The sequence below is a fragment of the Topomyia yanbarensis genome, chromosome 2 (genome assembly GCF_030247195.1).
Source record: "Topomyia yanbarensis strain Yona2022 chromosome 2, ASM3024719v1, whole genome shotgun sequence".
NCBI classification, from domain to species: domain Eukaryota; kingdom Metazoa; phylum Arthropoda; class Insecta; order Diptera; family Culicidae; genus Topomyia; species Topomyia yanbarensis.
The window spans coordinates 262,214,201-262,241,468 of NC_080671.1; the positions used below are offsets into that span (position 1 = coordinate 262,214,201).

General features: G+C 40.6%; 2 protein-coding genes and 1 long non-coding RNA gene across 3 annotated transcripts in view; 1 reads left to right on the top strand and 2 right to left on the bottom strand.

Annotated features, from left to right (window-relative positions):
* Window positions 1-406: 406 nt before the first annotated feature.
* LOC131680301 (uncharacterized) lies at window positions 407-5,749 on the bottom strand. Its single transcript, XM_058961023.1, has one exon. It carries the CDS (start codon window positions 5,747-5,749, stop codon window positions 407-409), a length of 5,343 nt encoding a protein of 1,780 aa, XP_058817006.1.
* Window positions 5,750-6,351: 602 nt separating this feature from the next.
* Window positions 6,352-27,268, top strand: part of LOC131680302 (muscle M-line assembly protein unc-89-like) — a 438,223-nt gene continuing 417,306 nt past the window's right edge. Inside the window, exons 1-2 of the mRNA XM_058961024.1 lie at window positions 6,352-6,508; window positions 16,198-17,109. Coding sequence (XP_058817007.1) covers window positions 6,352-6,508; window positions 16,198-17,109 — 1,069 coding nt within the window. The remainder of the gene's footprint in view (window positions 6,509-16,197; window positions 17,110-27,268) is intronic.
* LOC131683113 (uncharacterized) lies at window positions 24,361-26,062 on the bottom strand. The gene is made up of 4 exons (XR_009304372.1): window positions 25,383-26,062; window positions 25,232-25,320; window positions 25,087-25,158; window positions 24,361-25,002 (listed from the first exon to the last, which is right to left on the bottom strand). It is a non-coding gene; the product is annotated as an uncharacterized LOC131683113 (long non-coding RNA).

Sequence of the window (27,268 nt, forward strand, 5' to 3'; positions counted from 1 at the left end):
TACGGGTTACACATTGCATGTACTTGAAAACTAATTACACTAATTAAGGGATCGAAAGAAGAGCGATCTGATTTGCTTGTAGGTTTATTCTCGACTGTTTCATTCTCACAGTGTGAGCTAATGTTGGCTCACCACATCGTATCATCCCGGTTGCCAGAAGGGCCAGAAAAACCGGTATAACTGGCGCCCGGTAGCACCGATCCTTGCGTGAGAATGGAACTTCTCACGCAGTGGGGCCAAAAGTTTTGCGTGAACCAACATACTCGCCGCCTTGAACGAATATGTTCAACACAAAAACGTAAACAAACAGCATAGATTCTTACAGCTAGTTCACAATAAATTTTGCTCTTAATTTTAACAGTTTTTAGTAATTTTCTGCTTAAAGTTATGTTGTATCCGAACTCCGTTAGGTTGTAGGTGCGTCGCTGATAGTTGCTGGATGTTTTTCTGCTTCGGATGCCACCGTAGAGTAAGGTAGTAGACAAATTTTAGCGATCGGACGAGTGATGATGCCACGAGCTGTACGGAGCAAAACAACTCGTGCGAGATGATCTTTGCCGGGCAAAACTGCTTCTATGCGGGCAAGTGGCCATCGAATCGGTGGTTGCATTTCGTCGACTAAGATGACCATTTTCCCCGGAACAATTTCGTTGTTGCGTTTCCATCCGCGGGTATCTTTCAGCAGCTCTTGTAGGTACTCCTTCTTCCAGTGCGACCAAAATTGCTGCACATGCACTTGCAGCTGTTGATAGTGGTCGAGTCTGTTGGCAGGTACGTTCATTAAATCTGGGTCGGGCAGGGCATGTAGTGATGAACCGACGAGAAAGTGCGCTGGTGTCAATGCAGCTAGGTCGTTGGGGTCCTCCGAAAGTGGAAGCAATGGTCGGCTATTCATGATCGCTTCGATTTGTGTTAGTACGGTACACATAGCCTCGAACGTAAGGCGAGATGAACCGAGCTGTCGGTACAAATGTTTTTTGGCTATTTTGATTGCTGCCTCCCACAGGCCGCCAAAGTGAGGTGCCTTGGGTGGTGTCAAATGCCAGGTGATCCCTTCCTCGGCACACACAGAAGCTATTTCAGCCTGTTCAGCACGGTTATAAAATCTGGCAAACAGTTCAGCCAGCTCATTTTTTGCCCCCTCGAAATTTTTCCCGTTGTCTGAGTGGATGTGTGTGGGCCGTCCACGACGTGCGATAAATCGTCGCAGGGCACACAAGAATGCTTGAGTGGACAAATCACTGACTAATTCCAAATGCACTGCTTTGGTTGAAAAGCATACAAAGAGGCACAGGTAAGTCTTTGCAGGTGCAGCACGTTTGTGTATCGGGCGAAGGTATAGTGGGCCAGCATAGTCGACACCGGTGATGCTGAATGGACGACTTGGGATCACACGCTGGGCAGGGAACTGACCGATTTGTTGTTGGGCCAGTATTGGATTAAGACGAGTACAACGGAAGCAATTTCGTACTACGCTTTGAACCAGTCTACGGCCGCGGGGTGGCCAGAATTCCTCGCGAATCGTAGTGAGCAGCAGGCGCCCGCCGCCGTGCAGCAGTTTGCGATGAAAATGTTCAGCGATTAGTCGAGTGAACGGATGGTTGGTGGGAATAAGCGCAGGGTGCTTTGCTTGATAGGGTAACTGGGCAAGATTTAAACGACCTCCCACTCTCAACACTCTCTCTGGGTCAAAAAATGGGCTCATTCGGCGAATGTGGGACTGCTTCGGCACGGCGCTTTCCTTCTCCAGTTGCTTTATTTCTGCGGCGTATCCATCCTGCTGGGCGAGTCGGACGAGAAACGTTTTGGCATTGGCTAGTTCTGCTACGGTAAGTGATTGGTCGACCGGAATGGGGGATGGCGAAGGTTGGGTTCGTGCTTTTGAACGGGTGTTGGTGACAAATCGCATACAATATCCGATGACGTGGAGTAATCGGCTGTAGGAAGACCAACGGAGAAACCAGGGATGAACGGTAGGAACTGCTTGGGTGAGTGCAACCGTAGTTTTTAACTCCAGCTCTTCTGCTGGCACGCCTGGGGGAATGAAGATTGGCCAATCTTGTGGTGACAGTGACAACCAGCCTGGGGCACAGCTCCACAAGTCGCTTTGTAGAAATTCGTCGACTGACATGCCGCGCGAGACCAGGTCGGCAGGGTTTTCAGCTCCGGGAACGTGTTTCCACTGACATCCGTTCGTGTACTGCTGTATTTCCGAGACTCTGTTTGCGACGAAGGTCGGCCAGACGTTCGGAGGTGATCGTAACCACTGTAGAGTGACTGCGGAATCTGACCAAAAGTACGATGCAGAAACGTTGACGTCGATGGCCTTTTTGATTCGCGCGTGTAGATGAGCGGCTAGCACGGCTGCGCATAATTCCAAACGGGCGATGGTGATTCGTTTCAGCGGGGCTACTCGGGATTTCGACGCTAGCAGTTGAATCCTCACCTTTCCTTGGTCGTCTTCACATCGGGCGTACGTACAAGCTCCATATGCTGCCTGGGAAGCATCCGCGAAAGTGTGCAGCTGTATAACGGAACTCGGAAGAAATGCATATCTGTTGACATGGTGCTCAGATATTTTCACCAGCTCTTGGTGGTAGATTTCCCATCTCGATTTGATCGGTTCTGGAACAGGATCATCCCAATCACAGGACAACAACCACAATTCCTGCATCAGGATTTTCGCACGTACGACGACGGGGGCAATGAGTCCAAGAGGGTCAAATAACTTGGCGATGTCGGAGAGGATAGACCGCTTCGTTGGAGGTTCACTGCTTGTTCGAATCTGCGAATGAAAACGGAGGTAATCTGCTTCAGGCTCCCAGCTAATTCCAAGTGCTTTGATGGTTTCGTGGGGACTAAAGTGCAACGCGGACTGCGTGCCGATTTGATCGTCGGAGAGACCTTGGAGGACTTCCAGACAGTTCGACGTCCATTTTCTGAGCTCGAATCCTCCTTTCTGCAGAAGTTCGCTCAGCTCTACTCGCATACGGATAGCTTCTTCAATTGTTTCAGCTCCACCGATGAAATCGTCGACGTAAAAACTCTTTTTCAATGCTGGACCGCCTACCGGGTACGCATCACCTTCATCCACCGCTAGTTGCTGGAGAGTTCGTGTCGCTAAGAACGATGATGGACCTAAGCCGTAAGTAACGGTCAGTAGTTCGTACGTCTGTACTGGAGAATGTTGGGAGAATCGCCACAGAATGCGTTGTAACGGTGTGTCGTCAGAGTGGACCTGTACCTGCCTGTACATTTTGGCAATATCTCCGACGAGAGCAACGGGAAAGGTTCGAAACCGCAAGATAATGTTCAGCAGATCGTCCTGCACCACGGGACCAACGCAAAGAGCTTCATTGAGGGAGAAGCCGGAAGAAGTTTTCGCAGAGCCATCAAACACGACCCGGACCTTGGTCGTCGTACTTGCTTCCTTAATTACGGGGTGGTGAGGTAGATAGTAGGTGGGAGAGTTGCGTTCGTCGTCCGCTTCGACCAGCCGCATGTGGCCGAGGGAGAGATACTCTCGCATGAACTGATGATATTCGTCCTTCAATTTCGAGTCTCGTTCCAGTCGTCTTTCCAGATATCCGAACCGTCGCTGTGCACTGCTTCTGGATTCGCCTAGCATCACATCAAAATCAGGTTTTCGGGGGTATCGTACAACATATCTGCCTTCGGAGTCCCTAGAAACGGTAGATTGGTACAGAGATTCGCAGCGCCGTTCTTCTATCGAATAATTATCGCTCGTTGTCAGCTCTTCGGTTTTCCAAAAACGCTCCAAGCAATCCTCTAGCGAAAGCATTGAAACAGTGACTGCATTGCAAGTGGTGGGCGTAGGAGCAGTCTGCTCGGGGGGGTTTGTGCTAGCCGAGCCTACGATAATCCAGCCGAAGACGCTGTCGACCAGAATCGGAAGATTTCTATCAAGCTGAATGCGTGCAGCGCTGGGGAAGAAGGAGTAGAAGTGCCGAGCACCCAAAACCATGTCGATCGGTTGACTTTCGTTGAAGGATGGATCAGCCAGAAGCAACCCCTTCGGAATCTTCCATCCCACAGTTGAAACACTTTGCGAAGGGAGATTTGCCGTCACTTTGTCCATCACCAAGAAGTTGACACCACACGAAAAGTCACCCGTCCTTGAATGTACCTGTGCAAACACCGATTCACGTACCGGCTTAGATAGCTTGCCGGCTCCCTGTACCGTAACATTCACGGGTTGTCTCCGCAATCGTAGAATTTGCGCCATGCGATTCGTGATGAGATTCGGCTGCGATGCACTGTCCAGAAGTGCACGAGCTAGATGTTCCACACCGTAGGTGTCGATGACCTTCACAATGACAGTGAGAAGAAAGACGTCTTCGCGAGGATGTTGTAGAGCAGAACTAACTTCGACCACAGGAACATTCTCAGTAGCAGCCACCGTAGATTGCGTAGATAACTCGACCACAGAAGACCCATTAGATGGCGTAGTAGAAGCGGTTGCACCAGGACTAGAGGAAGCTCCTTCGCTAACGTTCTTTCGGGAACCATCGCTCTGCCCGGAATGAAGAAGCGTATGGTGACGTCGATTGCACTTCCGACAGCTGAAATTTGAAGGACAATTGCGGACAAAATGATCACCCTTCAAGCAGTTGTGACAAAGGCGTTTGGAATTCACAAGCTGCTGACGTTCACTCGGTGAAATCCGGTTGAATTTCTGACACTTCGTCACGGAATGCGACTGGTTGCAGGCGATGCACTTTTCACCCAAACTTGCAGTCGACGCACACGAAGTAAAGCGGAACTGAGAGTGGAGATGATTCTTCTTTGGTGGATGAGCTGAAATACCAGAAGTTGACGCTGATTCTACTGTATGATGGTTCACAGAGATGGATTCTAGCACTCGTGTTCTCCGCTGCAGAAACTCGATGAGACAGGCGTAGTCCGGATTCGCTACCGTCGACGCATGGTCCTCCCATGCCTTCAGTGAATCATCGTGGAGGCGCGTACACAGCAGATGTTCCAATATAGTGCTCCAAGCGTCGGTTGGTTCTCCCAGTTGATGCAAGATTTTCGTATGCCGCTCGAACTCGTCAACCAACCCATGTAGTGATGCAGCTGACTCCTTCTTCATGCGCGGGATGTCGAAGAGTGCCTGCATATGCCGCTTCTTTAGCAAGTAGTCATTCGAATACCGATTCTCCAATGTCTGCCAAGCCAAAACGTAGTTAGCGGAACTGATACCAATCGACTCGATCAACTGAGCAGCTTCCCCCTTGACAGCTGCCCGCAAATAGTGAAATTTTTGAATATCCGGCACCTCCGGATTTAAATGAATGAGCGCCAAGAATGTATCATGGAATGCAAGCCATTGCATGTAGTCTCCATTAAATTCGGGCAAAGAAATCGTCGGCAACTTGATACCAGAGAGAGTGGAGGACACGTGTGGGGGAACAGGGCTCCGATTGTTAGGAATAGGAGGCAATTTTGAAATGAGACTGGCTTTTATTTCAAATAGCCGAGGTTCAAAGGATGCACGAGTGGCAGCGTGCTCTGCCCTACCTTCATCGGTCGTCTCGTTGTCCTCAAGCTGCGCCTGTACTGTCTCCAGGTTGTTCCATACTCCATTCAGGTACTCGAGCCTCAATGTCACCTGCGTATGGTCCCGTTGAGCGTCGTATCCGGCAGCAAACGCCTCTGCCCGACCCAGAGCAGCAAGCAGTGTGTCCCGTCGTGCAAGCAGCTGACCTCGTGACTGCCCTTCCGCCATTTTGTAAAGCGGGACGATGGATCAGGAGCGCGTCGATGTCTGATGAACGACCTGCAGACCAGAGGACCAAAAGTAGACCCACAAAACGTGGTAAAGAAACTTGGAAAGGTGCTCACCTGTTCCAAGGCAAAAAGTGCCTTGTATTGTATACAGCCAACAGGAACTCGTTGCAGTACCGACCGTACTGGATTACAATAAAACCTTCCGGAATTGCCAGACCACGCCAGCAGAAATCGCCGAAAAGCTCCAAAGAAGGTACTTCAATGCGCGTATGGCAGGAACAGTTGATAAAAGTGCACGATAGCAGCACCACAGCAGGGATTGCCAAGGCTAGGGACGCCACAGCAACAGCAGCAACCAGCAAAATCCACGACACGTGTTACAACAGCTAGGGACGCTGTAAAGCAAGCAGCAAATGCCACGGACACAGCTCCAAAAACCAGCAAAAAACTAGGCACGGATTTCCACAGCTAACAATTTAGTGGTAAAGTCGTCGCAGCAGGATTTGCCACGATCCGGAATGCCACAGCAGGAACCAGCTAACAGCATACAACGATCAACGCAGCTAGGGACGCCACGAAGTACAATGGTCCAATTGTCCGATGGCAAAATGGCGCCTTGAAGCCAGCGACAATGCCACCAAGCCTTGCCGAATAGCAGCAATTGTCGACCAGGAACAAATTGAGCCGTCGAAGTATGCAAAGAAATGCGAAGAAAATCTAGAGGGCACCTGCGATACCCGCAAAACAATTTGGACAGGTAATTACCTTGCGCCCGTTAAATCGAGCCTTGTAGTAATAATATGCAGCAAGCAGCGGGTGATGAATCCGAAATCTCCTTCGTAGAACCTCCTTTCGTACCGGCTTCCAAAATGGCGATGCTCAATGGAAGGCACTGCACGCGGTCCGGACAGAAATCCTGGTCACGGCACCAAAAATTATGATGTCGCTTACCCTACGTTGTGATTCCTTTTTCTTCGATGTCACCAGAATTTTCCGGTTGGCACGAGGGTGATAATGGGTCCACGTACCCTACTTGCAGCATGCAAGTTTACCTGGCGCAGGTAACGAAGATCCCCGATGAGCAGCAGTAGAACGACGATCACCCAATAGCAGCTCGCAATTAAGGCGAGCGAAAAACAAAACTGCACGGGAAGCAGCGAATGCTTACAGTGACTGCTATTAGCAGTAGAACTAAACAGCAGCAGCAATGAAGAACTTAGTACAAGAGTTTTCGGGCTGACTAAACACGGCACTTTTCACTGTACTGAACACATTTATTCACCTACATACGGGTTACACATTGCATGTACTTGAAAACTAATTACACTAATTAAGGGATCGAAAGAAGAGCGATCTGATTTGCTTGTAGGTTTATTCTCGACTGTTTCATTCTCACAGTGTGAGCTAATGTTGGCTCACCACATCGTATCATCCCGGTTGCCAGAAGGGCCAGAAAAACCGGTATAACTGGCGCCCGGTAGCACCGATCCTTGCGTGAGAATGGAACTTCTCACGCAGTGGGGCCAAAAGTTTTGCGTGAACCAACAAGTACTTATTGTAAAAAAACGTAAGGGCGATACTTCAATGCTGATGCTGGTGCGTTGCGTTGCGTTGCATTGTGACGATGATTTTGGCGGATTGCACACTGACTTCATCATGTTTGACTGCTGATTATCTAATAAGAGTTGCTTAGGAAATGGTAAGTAGGAATTCATACCAAGCCGACCCATATTAAAACCTCAACAGCATGATAGCCATCATTGCCGGCCGCCCCCATCTCCATCGTTTACGGGGAAGGATAAAGGATAAGGTAGACAGGAAGTGTTGATGCTCACCCTACTTAACGGAAGGACGACGATTCATCAGACTCTTCCATAGGTGTCGCGGAGTTGGTAGTTTGGAAGGGTATCAGGTCTAGGATTCGGTCCAAGTAAGCGACGCGACCTGTAAAGCATATTTTATTAGGTAGTTGTTTAGTTAGTCTTCGAGTGCACGATCACTCGAAAAAGAGATCTTGTTTAGTTTTTGGTTCTTTTCAAACTTTGGGCAGCCGGCTACCGAGAGTATACTATGTTCCCTAAACAAAAGCAATTTGAACTCCACACGGCCGACCGTGGGAGTATTGCCTAGAAAAGCTAATCTTATCTGCGTAATGGGCCGGATCACTATTTATTGCAACAGTATTTGGACAGAATTCGCTACTTCTTCTCTACGATATATTTATTGGCTTGAAAACTACCAAGTGATAACACATTATACAGGCAAAAATAGCGCGAGATGTTATAAATCAAGGAAAGTATTTCTTATTTTCCATATCAGATTGTTTGTGGAATACAAGTATGCGAGCGATAATAACGAACACTGAAGGGAAATATAAAGGATTGTTAACCTGATGCACGGGCGTGTTAGCAATAACGGAGCTTGAAATTAGGTTCATAAAAACAGACGCGGCGAATTTTCAATACGTATTGACCCGTGATCATAGATACTAGTCAGATTATACGTATTGGGGCTAATTTCCGTTCAACTATTCATTTTTACGGCAATGCTTTCTCGACTAGATCTGTTCGCACCCTCTCATTCTGCTACTATCGGCAGAAGGCTGATAGCACCCAGTCGTCGCCGGTCTAAGGACCAAATGTCATCAATAGACTTAGACTCGCGTGGAGGCATGAGATAGGAAACTTGTGAGAATTTTGTTATCCCACCGTTTGACGACCGATACTTCAATGCTGAGAACCGAAAAAGTAAACAAACGCCAAAGGGGCGATACTATCATTTTGTCAATTTCAATAGCAAAAACCGATTTAATCCACCTATCAGTGAGATGAGACATTTCTTACTCGTATCACTGTTGTATTATTCATTAGTTTGCCATGCTAAGTTTACAAGCAACTAGATGTGAGATAAGCACAGTTTCGAGTCCTGCACGAATAACACTTCGAATAAACTGAATAAATGAAAAATCGAATCAAATAAAATTTAAAATAAATATGAAGCAAAAGAACAAAAAAAGATATTCATAAAATGGATAGAATGATTAACATAAATCAAATCAATAAAATAAATAAATCAAATTAGCTCAAATGAAAACTACACAATATTAAAAAAGTTATGAAATTAAGAGAGTAAATTAAATTATTTCAAGATAACAAACTGTCATACAATAACAAAGAGAGCTGACTAAACCGAATTGATAAAATGAAGAAACTGAATAAAATATGTGAACTGCGGTGGTTAGATAACCATTTAATAAAATGATTAAAACAAATAAAATAAATAATATGAATAATATTAACTCTTTCATACCTAATATTTTTCTAGCACATATAGGGTTCCAAAACCGCTTTTCTTAAAAGTGTTAGAGTAAAGAAACACGAAAAACCTGTTTTGATCAAGACAGTTGCTTTTCTAGCAGTGTTAGAAGCTGCTGAATTTTTACATACCAATCCTTAATACACATCTCCTGCAATGTTTTCGATTGTTCGATTGGACAGAAAAAATAGCCGAAAGCAGTCCAAATTGATAAGATTTATCAGTTTTCAAAAATATTTGAAGAAAACGAAGATATATTAAAATATATTTTTTCATCGATAACTGAAAATGTCTCTGGCAGCACTGCTCCAATCAGAGTAATTGCAATGCATTTAGTTCTACGCATATTTTTTGCGCTCAAATACAGTCGTGATTCGCTGGTTGGACCATTGTCCAACTAAAAAGCATCTGAACGTCAAAATCTCATGTCAAATTTACTTTGACAATCAATCTGACAATATTTAGAGATGTGAACAGACGCATTTACACTACCAACCTCTCCTTTGGAGAGTTTTTGACATTTGTCAGTCGGTCCAACTAGCGAATCAAATTCATTAGTTGGACAAGGCTGTGGCCCAACCAGCGAATCACGACTGTAAACGGCGATAGTCACAATTATTAGTTTTACTTTTTTGTGAAGAAATGTTGTCTAACCTCAAAGTTATGGCTATTTGAAAACGTTGTTGTTCATAAATAACAGGATAAACATAGGGTTAATAAAATCAATAAAATGAATGGAATGGATGAAATAAAATAAACAAAATGAAGAATTTGTATGTTTTCTGTCTACACATTCCACCATTTTTTTCATTTTATTTGTTGTTATTCAACATCGCACTGGGAGGTGTAATAAGAAGAGCAGGGATCGACACGAGTGGTACGATTTTCACAAAGTCCGTTCAGCTACTTGGCTTCGCCGATGACGTTGATATTACTGCACGAAACTTTGAGAATATGGAGGAAGCCTACATCAGACTGAAAAGTGAAGCCAAGCGCGTCGGACTTGCCATCAACACGTCGAAGACAAAGTACATGATAGGAAGAGGTTCACGAGAAGATAATGAGAACCGCCCGCTTCGAGTTTGCATCGGTGGCGACGAAATCGAGGTGGTTGAAGAGTTCGTGTACTTGGGCTCACTGGTGACCGCCGACAATGATACCAGCAGAGATATTCGTAGACGCATCGTGGCAGGAAATCGTGCTTACTTTGGCCTCCGCAAGACACTTCGGTCGAACAGAGTTCGCCGTCGTACGAAGTTGACCATCTACAAGACGCTGATTAGACCGGTAGTTTTCTACGGGCACGAGACCTGGGCCATGCTCGTGGAGGACCAACGCGCACTTGGTGTCTTCGAACGGAAAGTGCTGCCTACCATCTACGGTGGAGTGCAGATGGAAGACGGCACATGGAGACGGCGAATGAACCATGAGTTGCATCAGCTGTTGGGGGAGCCGCCCATCTGTCATACCGCGAAAATCGGACGACTACGGTGGGCCGGGCACGTAGCCAGAATGTCGGACAATAGCCCGGTGAAAACGGTTCTCAATTGCAATCCGACCGGTACAAGAAGACGTGGCGCGCAGCGAGCACGATGGATCGACCAGGTGGAAGACGATTTGCGGACCCTTCGCAGACTGCGTGGCTGGCGACGCGCGGCCATGAACCGAGTGGAGTGGAGGAATCTTTTGTATACGGCACAGGCCACTTCGGCCTTAATCTGTTAATAAATAAATAAATGAAATGAATAAAGTGAATGACTGAACAAAATTACTCAGATTATTAAAATGAATAAAAGTGTGAACCGGAAAAATATTATAAAATTGCCAAACACGAAAAAGTGAATAAAATTAGTTAAATGAATGATTCTAATAAGATGCATGAGATAATAAACTGATCGGAATGCATACAAGGAATGAAATGAATACAAAGATAAAATTGGGTCAAATAAACAAAATGAATAAAAACAGTGCTAAATTAAAAATTAATTAAAATGAAATGATCATGTATTTAAATTAGTCAAAAATTTTGAATGCAAAAAATAAACAAAACGAATATAATCCATGAAATAAATGAACTGGAAAAATGAGTAGATAAAATAAAATTTTAAGAAAGTTATTTAAATGAAGTAAATAAATAAAACGAATTCCAAAGCCTTTGTTTCAGAATATTCTGAAATGTTTGTGAATATCGCATTGCAAAGAGCACGTTCTCGTTCTTCTTTTTTTTGACGGCGTTTTCAGGATTATCGGGTGTTTTTACTTGATTGATGGGCCTTAATTAGTCATCAGAAAATCTAAAAATCAGTAATTTGTTTTGGAATTAAAAAATATCTGAAAAAAATATTTTTGTACAGAATAGAATTTTCAGGACCAGTATTTTAACGCGACACAAAGGCACAAATCCCCAACTGCATACGGGGAACGTTCCATTTAAGCCAATATATTTTGATTCTTCATTCCACCTGGAAATAGTATTCATTTGCATTGAAATATCTAGAAAAGAGTGGCAAGTGTTCAGGCTATGTTGGCAATTATATTATTGTCGATGGCACAAAAGCCGTACATTCAGTCGATTACAATGCAGTCTCTTTCCACCCATCCTTATTACTTGCGAATTGTTTCGTTCGGAATTCTCGTTCTGGAGATATGGGTTAATGAGTCCCATACCAATACCATTGCAAAGAAATGGTTCAAACTACCAGAATAAGTATTTAAATTCATCGAAAAGCCAGTTAGTATTGAAAGTGACCCTGGACTGCTTTGAGACACGAACATTCTTGAAATTACATGTCGTATTTTTTTGCAAATAAATATGTTTTTAGTCACATTGATTATGAAAAATGTATATTGGGGTTTTCAGTACAACAACTCAGTGTCATTTGTAGTTATACAGTAATATGTGTGACAAGAATTCAGTGAGATCAACTATCTGTCCAATGCATAAACTCTGAATCTCTCACTCATTGGAATCATTATTGAGAGGAAGGGAAATTGACCGTCGTTTTATTAATAATATAAATACGGTTATGATGGTCATCTTATCACAAACAACGAGCTATAATTTACAAACAAGCGGTTTCACATAAATAGCTATGTATAAAAGAAGCTGAAAGGTGGTGAAAAAATTAACAAAGCACCGCATGCTGCCTGAATACAATACACCGATAATATTTAGTTTACCATACCAATACAAAATAAATGGTGCTCAATCTGTCTATCAGTTCAATGCGTTCTCTCTGTGAGAGATAGTTAAATGAAACACTATCCGAAGAAAATGGAAATGAAATAACGGTCATTTTTGTGGTGATACGGTCACTTCATATTTACCGTCACAATTCAAAGACCATCGTGAGATTGCGCAGCACTGATTTGAACATTAGTTTCATTCAATATTCAATAGAGAAACGAAAAGTTTAAAAAAAATGCACCTTTTCACAATTTTCGTCTTTAAACAACCATATAACCCAGTTTCAAATACCCCAGGATGTTCTTAATTATAGTATATACAAATGCTCATATAGAATTGAATTAAATTGGAGTTGATGTAGTTTTCGGTTTTTGGTCACATAACATTCCTTGGAGCAACGTTTCGAAAGAAATAGCCCTTCATCTTCAGAGCAAAGCACGGTTTGAACATAAATTAGTCATAGTTTTCTCATAATACAAATATTTTACAATTTGTGCCAGGACCACAAATATTTTCTTTTTCAAGTAGAATGTAATATTTAGATTGTTTCTGCAAGTAGCTCTGTTCTACAATAAAATGGAAAACAATTAATAGGGAAACAGAAGACAAAAATAGGTTTGTTTTCTTTCACCTGCACAAATACATAGCAAAATTAAATTAGCTTGGATACTAATAAATATTTCAGATTATTTGAAGATCTTATGACACATCTTAGAATTGGATTTGGAAATATCAGGATAGATCTGAGTCGTCACGAACACGATGGTGAAGTGGTCGGTGGTGATGGGGAGGGGAGGAACGACAAATGAGGAATGGTAAATGATGATTAGAGCTGTGACATTATTTTTGTATATAGTGCGAAATTTTGATTCCTTATATCTTTATTATCAATAATACAACTGGTAATGTTTACACCATAATTAGTATAAATAATATCTTGCAAAAGAAGATCAACTTTCACTAGAATTTTGTTATTCAAAAACACAATTGCTCTCGGCGATGCTACGAGTATAATATGAATATGAATTATGTTTGGGGTTGCCACCCCTCCGGATTTGACCCGGAGACTCCGGTTTTCGAGAGCGATCTCTGGGCCTCCGGGTTTTACATCAATTTCTCCGGGTTTGGTGGGAAAAAGCATAATTTCAACTTTTTTGGTATTAATTGATTCTTTACAAAATATTTAAAAAGTCTAAGTTAACTATTACTCTGGTTCAGATTTATTTTGCCCGACTAACCCTTCGTTTCGAGGTGCCGAAGATGAGTTCACCAAATATTGCTGATTTGTTTCACAAAGCATTGAAAATGAATAGCAAATCAAATTAACTACAAATTAAGGAAAGTAATATTTCGCTATATTCTACAATCGAAATGTTGCATCCCACTAAGTCGCTCAAAATGGTGTAAAAAGTTATTTTGTTGCAATTTTACCAAATCACTTCATTGAGTGGTGCTTATCACCAAGGTATGACAGATTTGTTCTAGTTCAACTGATTAGGTCAACATCAAATGAGTTCTTCCGGTATTGTTGCCTGCAGCGACCCTTTACTGTTGGCTAAGGAGGTTAATTTTTGCCCCTGTGTTGCGACCTCTGGTGATGAATAACCGAAACCACATAGTGCTTTCCATTTAATGCCGCAGCCTTACCTCATTTGCACTACTTTTTCCGTTAGTTATGGAGTTCATGTTGCATGTTCGACTTATCCTCCACAGCGAGAGTAGCTGGTGCTTTTGTATTTTTGTCACTTAATGGGGGTAGTGAAATACTACACCAGATTAAACCGACAAAACCGATCTCAAACGTGAAAAGCTTTATTTCAACGTAGTAATAAAAAGCGATTAAAGTGCTCAAAAATGCCGAGCAATCGCTTTGATTCCAATTTCTGTCTAGTTCCACTCACAATCCACCAGGTCAGTGAAAATCTCCGGGTCAAAGCCTCTCCACAGGTGGCAACACTAATTATGTTAGAAATGTATTTTCTCACTACTATGTGGATTACTTGGTGATCTGTGCATTCATCTACCATCCAACGTCTATCTCACGACTGAACGCAAGACTTAATCCAACGGATAAATACGTCAACTCCGGACAAATTTTCACTTTGAAGTGAATTTACACATTGTTTTGTATTTGAAATAAACTTGCGTAATAATTTTTGAGAAATAGTTAATTAAATATTAAGTAAATTCACAAAATGTTTATTGAATTCCTTGAATCACGTAGATGTGTTTTCATACCCGGATATTCAAAATCGGTTTAGTTTTGACCCTAAAACACCAGTAAAGCTATACTCTGTATGAAACGGATTCATTTTTAGTTAGTGGAAATTGATAAGCGAAGAATAAAAATACAAAATGTTTAATATCTCCGCCGCTTGTGAACGGATTTTGACAGTCTACAGCTTGTTCGAAAGGTATTTCCATAAGCTTTCTATTTGTATAAAGAATGCACAATTCGTTTACTTTGTTTGATAGTTATTCGCTTAACATCCTTTGTGTTTTGACAAAACCACTCATGTCTCAGAAAGTAAACAACATATCGAAAAACAAAAATAATAGTGTCAAATGGCAACGATAGGCCTTTCATTTGAAACTAATTTCGTTAAGATCGGTTCAGCGATTGCTGAGATAATTACATGACATTAGTGCACATACATACACGCACACATAGACATTGTCCCAATTTGTCGAGCTGAGTCGATTGGTATATAAGATTCGGCCCTCCGGGCCTCGGAAAAAGATTTCAAAGTTTGAGCGAATTCTATACATTTCTTTTGTAAGAAATGTAAAACAAATTTTAATTTAATAATTTCAAATACTTTATGAAGTTTTGGGTTTCGATCACTGAATCATGCAATCAAGGATGTAAAAAACACAATAGTTCTTAAATAGGAAATAAAACCAAGTCTGGAAATATTCACAGTTGATTCTCTTTGAATGGTGTCACTGCTAGTATCGCCTAGCTAGTATGTTGATTTCATAGTTCTCAGTCGCGTTGGTAATTTGAGTAAAGTATAAACTTCAAATCGATTCAAAAAAAATTCAAAAAAAGATTTTTTTGGCTCAATACAATATATAACCCCTTTAGGAACATTCAGTTTTCCCATCACAATGCATTGACTGAGGAATTTAGATATTTTATTAACAGAGCATTAGCAATAATTCGTTTGTATGTCTATTTTATTTTTTTTTTTCGCTTTCCCATTGATTTGGTTTGAGATTTCTAGCACTGATGTTGTTCTATGCTGATTTGAGCGATTCTCTGAGTTCTGCCACTATCTTATGTAGTATGTGTTATCAAAACATCGCGAAGCATCATGTTCTAAATGTTCTCAAACGATATAATATCCGATGAGTGATAGTGGTAGTGATAGTGATAAGTGATAAGAGTTATAAGAAATGTCTCATCACACTGTTAGGTGGATTAAAAGCGTTTTTACATAGAATCTGCATGCAAAGCTTGAAATAATTTGGATAAATAGTTTTTGAATGTCAGTTAACACCGCAAATAGATTTTTCACAGAGTCGTTCTACAAAAAGCTTCGTCACCGAGTCGCTTGTAAAAATTTTTGCTTTGAAAAATTACAGAAAAATGACGCATTATAATGTACAAAAGATTTGATAAATTCGCTTCATACAAATTTCTAAGGAAAATTCATAAAAAAGTGTTTTTTTCACGCTGAAACCCTTATTCCTCTTAATAAAACCCTTTGCATTAAAATTACACAAAAGTGTATTAGGCCGGTTGCGTAAATGTTTATTTCTGCCCCTCAACAGCGGTAAAAATCGTTATACCGCACCTCACGATCATCTTACCGCACCGCATTATTCCCGCGTGGTTTGCAGAAATCGAGGCATTGATATAGGCTTTTAAATAACTATAATTTTGTTAGTAACTTTAAGATTTTGAATATAATTATATTATTGTTCCGTTATTTTTTCAGAGTATTATGATCTACGACCCAATGATTTGGTTCTCGAAACTCAAGTTCACGGTGTCCCTAATCCTGAAGTTCAATGGTTCAAGGACAATGAGGTAGTTATTTACGATGGCAAATATATGCTAAACCGTGAGCCAAATGGGAAGTACCAACTGCGCATACATAAACCACAGCAGGAGGATTGTGGTATATATGAGTGCCGCGCTAAAAATAATGACGGCCAAACAAAAGTACAGCACGAAGTGAAATTTGGTTCAAATGAACAATTTGTACATGTACATCGAATCGAATATGCGGATCGACTTAAAAGACAGCTTGAAGAAGAATTGGCATTTAGTTCTCGAAATCTACTACTGCAGTCTGTGCAGAGCAGCATCGTAGACAAAAAAGTTGATAAAGAGTATTCTGGTGCTGGAGCTTTTGAAACAATAGAAAGTAAAATAGAAACTTCTAGTTCTCCAGACTTCGTACCGGAAGAAGAAAAATCGCTTGAAACTCAAAAATCTAAATCAGCACATCGAATAAAGGCAATGCCCCGGCGTCGTTTTTACGATGGTCCATCAGAACCGTTTGTAATTAGAGATTCTAAAAAGAAACTAACATGGGCGACCAAATTGAAAAATGTGACTGCACAGGAAGGTGGAGTTATTAAGCTTGTATGTATTGTGACTGGGCCATTACCTCAATATAAGTGGTTTAAAAATGGTAAACCCCTTGTGTGGAGTAAAGAAACAATAAACGAATGCAACGCTGAATTCGGTTGTGTGCGTATAAAAAATTTAAATCTAATAGATTGTGGAGAATATATTGCTGTAGCCAAAAATGCCGATAGTGAAATCGAGTGTTGCTGTAAAGTGACTGTCTTCCCAAAAACGAAAGATGTGCAGACATCTCCCACATTCACCAGAATAACAGGTAACTAAACTTTTTCGTAGATAAGCTAATTATGATACCATCATCGGGGGCTACTTTACGCCAAAAATAAGATTTTAGTATTCTCTCCAAAGGGGTGTTACGCTAGTCATTATGTATTGAATATCACTAAGATAATTTGTGTGTGTGCAACTCAATTCCTACACTGAGCCAAAAATATTTCAAGTGAAAACACTTAAATAACAGTCACATTAGATTCATATATAGCAATTAACATTCATACCAGCAAACATGGGTTTCAAATATAGAACAATGACTTTCAAGTATACAATTCATAGATTCGATGTGACTGTCACATAAATCAAGTTAAATGTAAATAACTTAAGTATTACGTGAACATCCGATGTGCAAAAAAGCAAATAGATTGAAAATAGGTTTCCCGTATAACAGCATACTGAAACTTAATAACTTCTGGGGACTCACGAACAGGCATTTAAAGGTAAATTTAATCTATTATATACAGAAAGAACAATGCGACTAAAACTAAGTTGCATTTTAGAATATGAGCATTGAACCAACGGAAACCACGAGAAAGTATGCCGATTTGCGCTGGAGAGAAGTTAGGGTAATATTTATTTTAAAACAGGTAAAAAAGGACTTGACACTATCCACCTATTAGTTTGGCATCAACTCTTCTGAAACTGATGGAAATTTGCATATCGAAAGGGCAAATCTACGGAAACAGCCCTAGATTACCTTAGTGACACTTATTGAGAAAACCCTCGTTTCAAGGAAATAGCAATTTGCGCTTTTCTTGACGTCGACGGTGTATTTGATAACACTAGTTTACAAATTTTGGGTTAATTGCATGAAGCTAAGAAAAAATGTGTTTTCTAAGTCAATTTTGGGTCGCTAAGCACGAAAATCATATCCATTTTCTTTTTCAAAGAACCGCTTTTGTGATTTTTTAAAAAAGGTGTTTGAGCACTTTTTGCAATTTTTGGCCAATGTCTCTGGAACAAATCTTCCTATTAACACAAACGTGCGTTCACCATGCGAAAGGTATTGATGAGCCCATTCCAAAAATGTATAGCATGTTAGGATAAATATCAGCAATTTAGGTTTAAGAGCAACCAAAGTCAAAAAAGTAGTGTTCGGTAGAATTACTAGTTTTTGGTTGATTTTTCATAAAAAATAAATCATCAAAAAAATCTTTTAAAATCTTATGTGACAGGCAAACTTCTCACGTGAATTTTAAGCCTAATATAGCGAAAATCCGACAAAAACTGGTGATGTTATTAGGCACGGAGTGAAAATTGCTCTGTTTTTCACATATCTCTTTTGCTCTTACATAAGATTACACTAGTTTACAAGAAAAATGAAATTACGAGAAAAAGTGTTTTCTAGATTAATTTTGGGTCGCTGAATACGAAAATAATACTCTATTTCTCTTTCAAAGAAGTTCGAGTTTAAAAAAAAAAGTTTTTCTTTTGCTTCCGCTTTTTTGTTTTTGCACTATTTTTTTTATTACAGAAAAATAATTTTTCATATTTTCAGAATCTAATGTGACAGATTTTAACAATTTTAAGGTAATCGCGATAAGCTAAGAAGAAAGGTGCTTCTTCAATTAATTTTGGATCGCTGAATACGAAAACCAAGTCCATTTTTTCAAAGAAGCATTTTCAAGATTTCTTTGAAAAGGGTGTTTTGGACACTATTTTAGTTATTTGTCAATATCTTGTTCAAATAGGATCCGATCGAAACAGTTCGAAAGGTATTGATGTGCCCTTTCCGAAAATGTATAATATGTGTAGATCAAATCTCGACAAACATATGATTACGGTTTAAAAGCCAACTATCAAAATTCTCTTTGAAATGAAATTTCAGACAAACTGTTACCCGCCAATCACAGATGTTTATAGTGAACAACAGAAAAAAGTTTTCTCTTGCATTAACTACTATGAACTGCGTTTAACCAGTAACGGTTTGTCCGGAATTTCCTTTCAAAGAGTATTTTGACAGTTGGCTTTTAAGCCGTAATCGTATGTTTGTCGAGAAATGTACATTTATTATGATTACAATCGACCAAAGTAAAAAAAAGTCTAATGTTCGACCTTTTTTTAAAAAAAATGCATATCTCTAGTAAAATTTTTATAATAAATCAAGGACAGAAGAAAATTCTTTTAGAACCTAATGAGATAAACAATCTTTTTGCATAAATTTTAATTAAATGGTCACAAAAGTCGGATGAAAAATGTAGATGGTATGAAGCACTGAGTGAAAATAGTAACTTTTTATTTTTCGCACAATCATACTTTCGGCTGAAATAATCTTCTATACTTGATAGTTATTGTTTGTTTTGGGTACTGTCTTCTCGAGCTTGCATCCATCCATCCTGCGGCATTTGAATGGTTTTGGATATTCATTGTACAACTAAGTGCTCTTTTTAAAATGTGGTAATATCGTTGGAAAAGTTTTGTTTTGTCTGTGGTGAGTACATATTTTACGAATTAAAGGAATTTTAGCCTTCTGCTTCAACAGGCTTCACAGCAGATTCTCAGTTCACAGAATATTAGGTGGCTAGTGCTACGATCCCACTGAGACTCCTTCCCGATAGGAACTCGAATGTTTGACGACTGTCTTATGAGGCCAGTGCTACACCCTCTAAACCGCCGCACCAGGGCAAGGTCCGCTAGAATCATAAAATTTCCATTTCGCTCAATGTGCCATAACATCAACATTTTCCATCCGATGTTAGCGATATTAGGCTTAAAATTAACGTAAACATATTATTTGTTATCTTAGATTCTAAAAGGTCCGAAAAAATTTGTTTTTCGGTAAAAAAAATCATTTAAAAATGAGTAACTTTTAAAAATGGTCAAAAATGCACTTTTTAAACTTTAGTCGCTTGCGGCACTAAAAATTCTACATATGATCGACACATATTATATGTTTTTGGAAAGGGCATCTCGGCATCTTTCAACCTGCATACTGACTAAATTAATTGAATGATTTTGACAAGAAATATTGACTAAAAACTACAAAAAGTGCTCAAAAACGAGTTTTTTGAGAAAATCACAAAATCGCTTCTTTGAACAAAAAAATGAATATTGTTTTCGTGTTCAGCGACCCAAAATTAGTCTAAAAAATACTTTTTCTTGAAGCTTCATTTTCTCGTAAACTAGTGTAATACGTCCTACACACCAATTCACAAGACCCTGGCAAAAAGTGGAGTGTAAAAATCGATAGGGGACTGGATTTTTGCACTGCTCAGTAGTCGAGAGATCACAGCTACGTTGGGAGACATGAAAGCAACTATAACGGCCAATAGAGGCTGTCCCCAGGTAGGCGTGCTATCATCCCTGTTCTGGTCGCTAGTCAATGATCTGACTGAAATGGGTTTCGAGATTGTTGGAAATGCAGTTGACATTTTCCCAATTGTGAGGGGAAAATATGAATCTGTTCTAAGCGATGGTATTCTATTAGCCCTGATCTTCATGACATGGTGTTTCAAAGAGGGACTCAACACGAACCCTACAAAAACAATCATTGTACCGCTTTCCAATAGGAAAAAAAAATTAATTTGGTTCCCCCAACGCTCAATGGAACTACAATCAACTACGCAGAAGAAGCGAAACACCTATCCTAGTCAAAATGCTGAATTGGAACTCGCACCTCACATACGCCGTTAATATAGCAACAATAGCACTGTGGGCTTGCAGTAAACTCTTCGGGAACCCTTGGAGTCTCAAACCGAGGTTGGCATACTGGTCCTACTCGACCATCGTGGTTGTGTGGTGGCCCAAAGTTAAGCAAAAGATCGCCCACTAATTAAAGTTCAGGGGCTAGCCTCTTTCACGTAAAGTGAGGTGAGTTTAGTCGTAAAGTGAGGTGGGTTTAGTCGTCTCACCTCACTCGCCGTGCAGGATAAGGCCGATTGTTTTTTGGGAATGGTTTTTTTATGAGGTTATCTTTACATCGGATTTCCTGTATAAAAATACTTTAGTATACTTGGTATTTATATCTGTGAATATTTAATTCGATGTCAGTTCTCACAAAAAAAAATACAAATTGTTTCGACTACTTTATTAAAATATATAGGGGAATATGGGGTAAAACGCACTCTCAGGGCAAAATGCACCCCTTGTTTATATCGAAAACTGCTGAAAATTTCTAGCAATGGGTAACACCAGTCCGTCTTAGTTAACTTACACTGTCAAAAATTTGATAGCCGTACATCAATAGCAACTCGATAAACAAAAAACAATAACGTGCTCTTATCATGTAATTAGTGTGGCTCGTGCAACAAGGATTTTCAGCTCTTATAAATGCTGTTTTACGATTATATCAGTGCATTCCAGTTCTATTTATACCGTTGCTCATTATTCGGTCGCACTATATATGAAAAATTTACTAAATAGTTCACTTTTTGCAAAATTTATATCTCTGCTTCATCGGGGGCAAAATAGCCTCTTTTTGATGTTGCCGATTTTTAATTCAAAACAGAAAAATCGTTCTGAAAACATGCTAATTGCACAACCTAAGGCTATGTAATGGGACACTTTTGTGAAATCCCGTCAGAAAACAAAACTACTTGCTTGTTCACCGAGCATTCTGCCCCGTTGTTGCGGTGCATCCTGCCTCGTTGTTGTAGTGCATTATGACCCGTTGTTATGGTGCATTTTGCCCCGCTTATTTTTGAAAAGGTAATATTAAACGATTTTTAAAAATTGAATATTTTTCATGTTTTTGAATACTTTGCAAAGCGTTATGATTGTGATTACAGAGGAAAATGTGGGATAGACGATATCATTAATTAGATTCTCCCAATTGATGTTCTATAGCTGAGTTATGATCATATTTCCTTAGGGGGTGCGTTTTACCCCATCTTCCCCTAATATGTCGGTATTGTTACGGAAGGGTTCCAATCAGCCCGGGGACAACTTGACAGCTCCCATATATTGAACTCCTAAGCAAATTTTGTGATTTGGTGATGTCATGGCGGCTCGAATGGAACAAAATTTAACAAAAGCGCATCCCATCTATTATTTTCTATATCTGTAAAAAATGAACAATTTAAGCATTTCTATCACCAAATTTATTTCGTTTTTCAAATTAGAAACTGTCCATACCTTAACAGAAACATAGATTCCATTTTGGATCCACAAAGTCCAAGAAAAATAAATCGATTTTCAGAAATACAAGAAGATGGCTTTCAAAATCGAGCCACTTGCACTTATATTAAAATTTCCGAAAATCTTCGGGATCGAACCAACATGAAATCCTCGGGTAGACGCCGTTCAATTAGTTTTCTGTCGGGCTGGAGCTGAGTAATATGCGAAATGAATTCTGAAGAGATCAGTACCAAAACCATCGCAAAATCTTTTGGAAAGAATTATTGCAAAAGTCGAACAAAACTCTGGCAAGAGTCGAACATAATTGTATATTCCTGGCAGTATTCTTGCTAAAACCGGGCACTACCGGTTTGCTGCCAGAATTCTGGTAAAAGCGCACAAATTCTATCCAAAACCAATTCTGCTAACTAGGGTTTGTCGCGGTGCGGATATGGGCGGTAAATGGATTGTCCGCACCGCAACCGCAGAAAAATAAAAAAAACCACACCGCTTACCGCAACCGCACTTTATTTACCGTACCGCACCGCGCGGTAATGCGGTGAATACGGTAAAATTTTTATATTTTTAAAAATAGTGTTGAATAATTGTACATTTGTGTAACCATATATAATAAAATGTTATTCTTATTCACACGAAATTTAACTTTAAGAGACTCCTCAGAATGTAATGTTTATGAAAAAAACTCAACTTTTGCATTTTCTATTAATAAAATTCCGTACATTTTAAGGCAAACATTATACATTCAAAAACGTTCTACTGCAGTAATAGGAAAACTTTTATTTTAGCAACCCTTCAGTTAATTGAAAAATGTGGAATAAAAAAGGTAATAAGCAATGAAGTTACATATTTTTTTCTTTAAATGTTCATATTTTCAATGTTTTGCCTTTCTCATATAAAGAAAGGCTATGCAATCACTGTAAAAATCGACTTTTTAACCGAGGCCCGGAGGGCCCAGTGTCATACACCATTCGATTCAGTTCGTCGAGATCGGCAAATAGTGTGTGTGTGTGTATGTATGTGTGTGTATGTTGTAGCGGTCATGTCATATTCAGCAATATTTTTCAAATTTTGTAGAACCAGTCTGATTTGTTTGCGCCAAGAGTTAGACAACCTACCGTTGATCGATTCTTGCGCAACACCCTAGCAAATACTCCTCTCCGCGAGGGGAAGAAATTAAATTGCCTGTTGAGATTCTTCTGAAGACGAAAACCATTACGATCCTTCGCTTGAAATGCATGATGGAGAGGGACAGATAGAGCCAAAGGTTAGCTTTCAGAATAAAACAGCTAGTAGGGTCGTTGATTTCCGAACTTGCCCAAAGAAATTTGCGGGAAAATACGTACTTCCTGTAAGTTCGTACGAAATTACCTTCTCTAATCTGAGGATTAGCGCTGCTAGTCCATTTCGTCCCAGTCCGCCAAACGTTTTGGAAGCTCGCGTGATTTGCCCGGTTTTAGTTTGTCCAAAGTAATTAATGTGACGTTATAGTACTGTGAATTGGTATGATTCTTTGCTCTCCCATCTCAGGTCAAGTTTAAACTTGAGCAGAAGAAACAGTATAAAAGGTAAATGTGCTCAAAGTTTCAGGCCATTGACCCCCACATGTGCTAATGACCCCGTTGTGCAATAGCCAGACGGCATTTTTTCATTTTGCACAACTTCTACGAACAAGAGGAAGGAGAAAGGACAAAATAACACGCGCGCAGGTTCAAACACAGGACGAATTTGAACCCGGCACCGCTACGACACCGGAAGGAAGGACGGTCCATCGACAAACCGTTTTCTTCAACCGCCGAAAAGATCATCGCAACTTTTCCGACCGATAAATCAGCAACCAAAAACCGCTGGTCAGAAACCGGCGCGGCCGATCGATGTGATCGCCCGTCATCGCATCGCCCGTCATCGCAGCAGAACGATCGACAGCAGCATAAACCAACAGCAGCAGAACTGGTGAGTCGTATCGTTCTTGCTAATTAAAAGTTGTAGCCCCTAGACTTGCTCAGGGTGGTGAAATAATGCTGGGGTGGATGAATTGGTAGCAGTCGCATATGCGCTAGAGGGAACTCATTCATTGAGCGGGGGGATCAACCAACACACATGCAAGCACCGATGTTGCAAACCAACATAAGGCGAGCAAAGTGGAAATGCTCACTGCAGGTTGCTCACAAGCACTACACTGAAACAAAACTCTGGTGGAATAACAATGACGAGGGCTGATAACTCCTTTTTGAGTTCGCAAGCGAATATTAAAGCTAGTGGTGGAACTTGCTAATAAGGGCCAATACTATTTGAACTAACTCACGGTGCACTTCGGTAACATTATGGATTTATTCTTAATTGCTAACATGAACTCTTAACCTACGTGACGTCACTACGTTCTACTTGCGGTTTGGGTTTTAAGTTATGCTGGTGTGCTAGGGTGATCTCGGGCTAGGTTTCCGGGACTGCTGTCGACTGCTTGTAGTAGTTGAAGTCGATACTGGATATTAGCGTGTCGTTACGGGAACCGTTGTAGTTGTCGTTTCTCGGAGGCAATCACGTGGATGTGATGTGAAAGCTGCCTTGTCGTGACGGAATTGACCACGTGGTGTAGGGCCGAATTCTATCAGCAGGTGCGATATTGCTCTCGTAATAGCGTCTGAGAGCCGTGTACAATCTGTCCGCTGGTCCTTATCTGCGTTGAGTCTTCTTCGCCGTGATAGATGGCTTATTCAGATACGGTCTTCGATGATAATTTCTGTGAATAGAGCGTCTTACGGACGTAGATCCGAAGCCCGAGATAAAAAGGTTCACTGGGAACCTACCCAGCAATATTAGAAAATCGGCCACATTCCTTATCGACCCTAACCTATACCAGCATTTTATAACGTTTCATATAAATTACCTTTTCATCGTGTGTACACTTTTTAATTAGCTTTTAACAAATTTCGTGCCTTTAGCTTTAGCCAATTTTACACTATTAGATATAAAATTTTAATATATATTAATTTTAATTACCGAAACTGTACATATTTTAGCACTTTAACTACCTCGTAAATTTTTACTTTTAACACCGTATGTATATGTCACCTCCTTTTATTCGTAACAATTTTATTCTTAGACTCAAAAATATTTTAAGCTGTAAATAGTAAGACAATTATTAACACTGTACACCACGTTTTTTTTAACAAATAACCTAACCAGAAAAATTTAGAACCGTCGCGCACTTCTAACTTCGTTGGTATTCACGGACAGAAAGAAGGTTCAGTATTTTGGCTGAGCGTATTAAAGCGCGATCAGTGAGTCTGATTCGGAGAAATAACGAAATCACCCGAACTTTGACAATGATTGTGTTTCCGCTCAGCAGCCGTTATTTGGTCGCTTCACCCGTGGATTGCCCTCGGCGACCGATACCCTAACCCGCTGTAAACAAATACCACTCTTGCTGGAATGCGACTGTGAGTACCTTCGGTGGTATGGAGAGAGGATTTGCTAGTCAAAGTGAGGGTCGGACTTAGGGAGTGGGAGCTCACAAGCGAGTCTAAGGCTCATTTCATTGTGGCAGAGCCAACAATTTGGAATGGTAACCGACGGTTACAATACCCCGTCGTCCCTCTCCAACGTAATCATCGTTTATATTAAGAATCTGTTTGTTTTTTTGCCAATAACGAGATTTCTATCTGAATAACGAATTTAACTGGTTGTAAAATCATTTCAGATGAACACTTAATACCACTGATTCTTGTTCTTTTCTCCGCTTCTCCGTATGAAACGGGAAAAGAACTCATCATACCAACACTCTTACGTGTTGAGAACTGTCAACTGGCCATTATCAATCGGACTGTTTACATTCGACACGAGAACATTACATGTGGTTAATACTCAGGTTAAACGTAGTCGCATTTCCGTTTTTTTAAGAATTAATATGCGTTTTTACAAATATGTGGCTATTAATTGTGTCTTGTCGACAGAAAATTTCCGCGCGCGCGATGTTTCGGCGAGATATTTTGTTTCATTGGTCGGTTAGCGTTTCATTGAACGGTTGGTTGTGTCTCGCTGAGAGGAAAGGATCTGTCGTAGGAGACAATTTCACCCAAATCGGAGAAAGGTGTAAATCAATCGATCGAGCTATATTGTTGACCGTGTTTTGGACTACTTGAGCTTAATGAACAGGTGCAAACCCTTTGATGTCCGGATCCATCGCTTGCCCTAACCTATTCAAGACCTCCATTTGAAGATTGTGTTTTTTTTTTCTTTTAAGATTCGGGTTTCAAATCTGCCGTGGAGAACACACCAAGAGATTTTCCGTTTTCATCGGCCAACTCATACGAGCTGGTGCCAATTCTGGCCAAAATAGTGCACGGTACATATAATGCGTCCAATTTTGCATTGTAAGCATCCGCTGCGGATGACTGGCGAAAGTTTCTTTTGAAAACCCGCTGACCGATTGAGTACACCGGAGCAGGATTCTTGGATCGCAGATTGTAAACTTTTATGTTTTTTTCGTGAGCGCTTTTCAGATTTTTCATCACTATGGAATAAATATGTTTATCGATTTCCTTCTTCCTTTCAACCCTCTCTTCCTCCAACAGATCTATCTGATCCCTATCCATCCGATGTTCCTCCCCTTTCCCTATTATTTCATGTCCGAAAAGTAAACGATATGGTGAGTATCCGGTGGCAGTGTGAGGAGTGTTATTTAGACAAAATTCTATCTCGGACACCCGTGTGTCCCAAAGTCTCTGATCCTGTTTCGTGTAGGACCGCATACAGGCGTTAATCGTACAATTTAGTCGTTCAACCGGATTCGATTGGCAATGGTGCCGGGAGTTTGCCCAATGTTGTATGCCGTATTTAGCTAAAAGGGTTTTGAATTCCTTAGACAAAAAGGAGCTGGCATTGTCTGAGATCATATATTCTGGTACAGAGTATCGCCGAAACCAGGCCTCCTCTAAGATCTTTGTCACTTGTGACGCTGAAATTCTTTTCATCGGGACAAGCAGACACCACTTCGAAAAGAGGTCCATGATCACTAGAAGGTGAACATTTCCGGATTTGCTGCGGGGAAGGGATTGAATGAAATCAAG

Excerpts from the sequence above, each read along its gene's own strand:
- LOC131680301 (XM_058961023.1), bottom strand. The coding sequence starts at position 5,749 with ATGGCGGAAGGGCAGTCACGAGGTCAGCTGCTTGCACGACGGGACACA.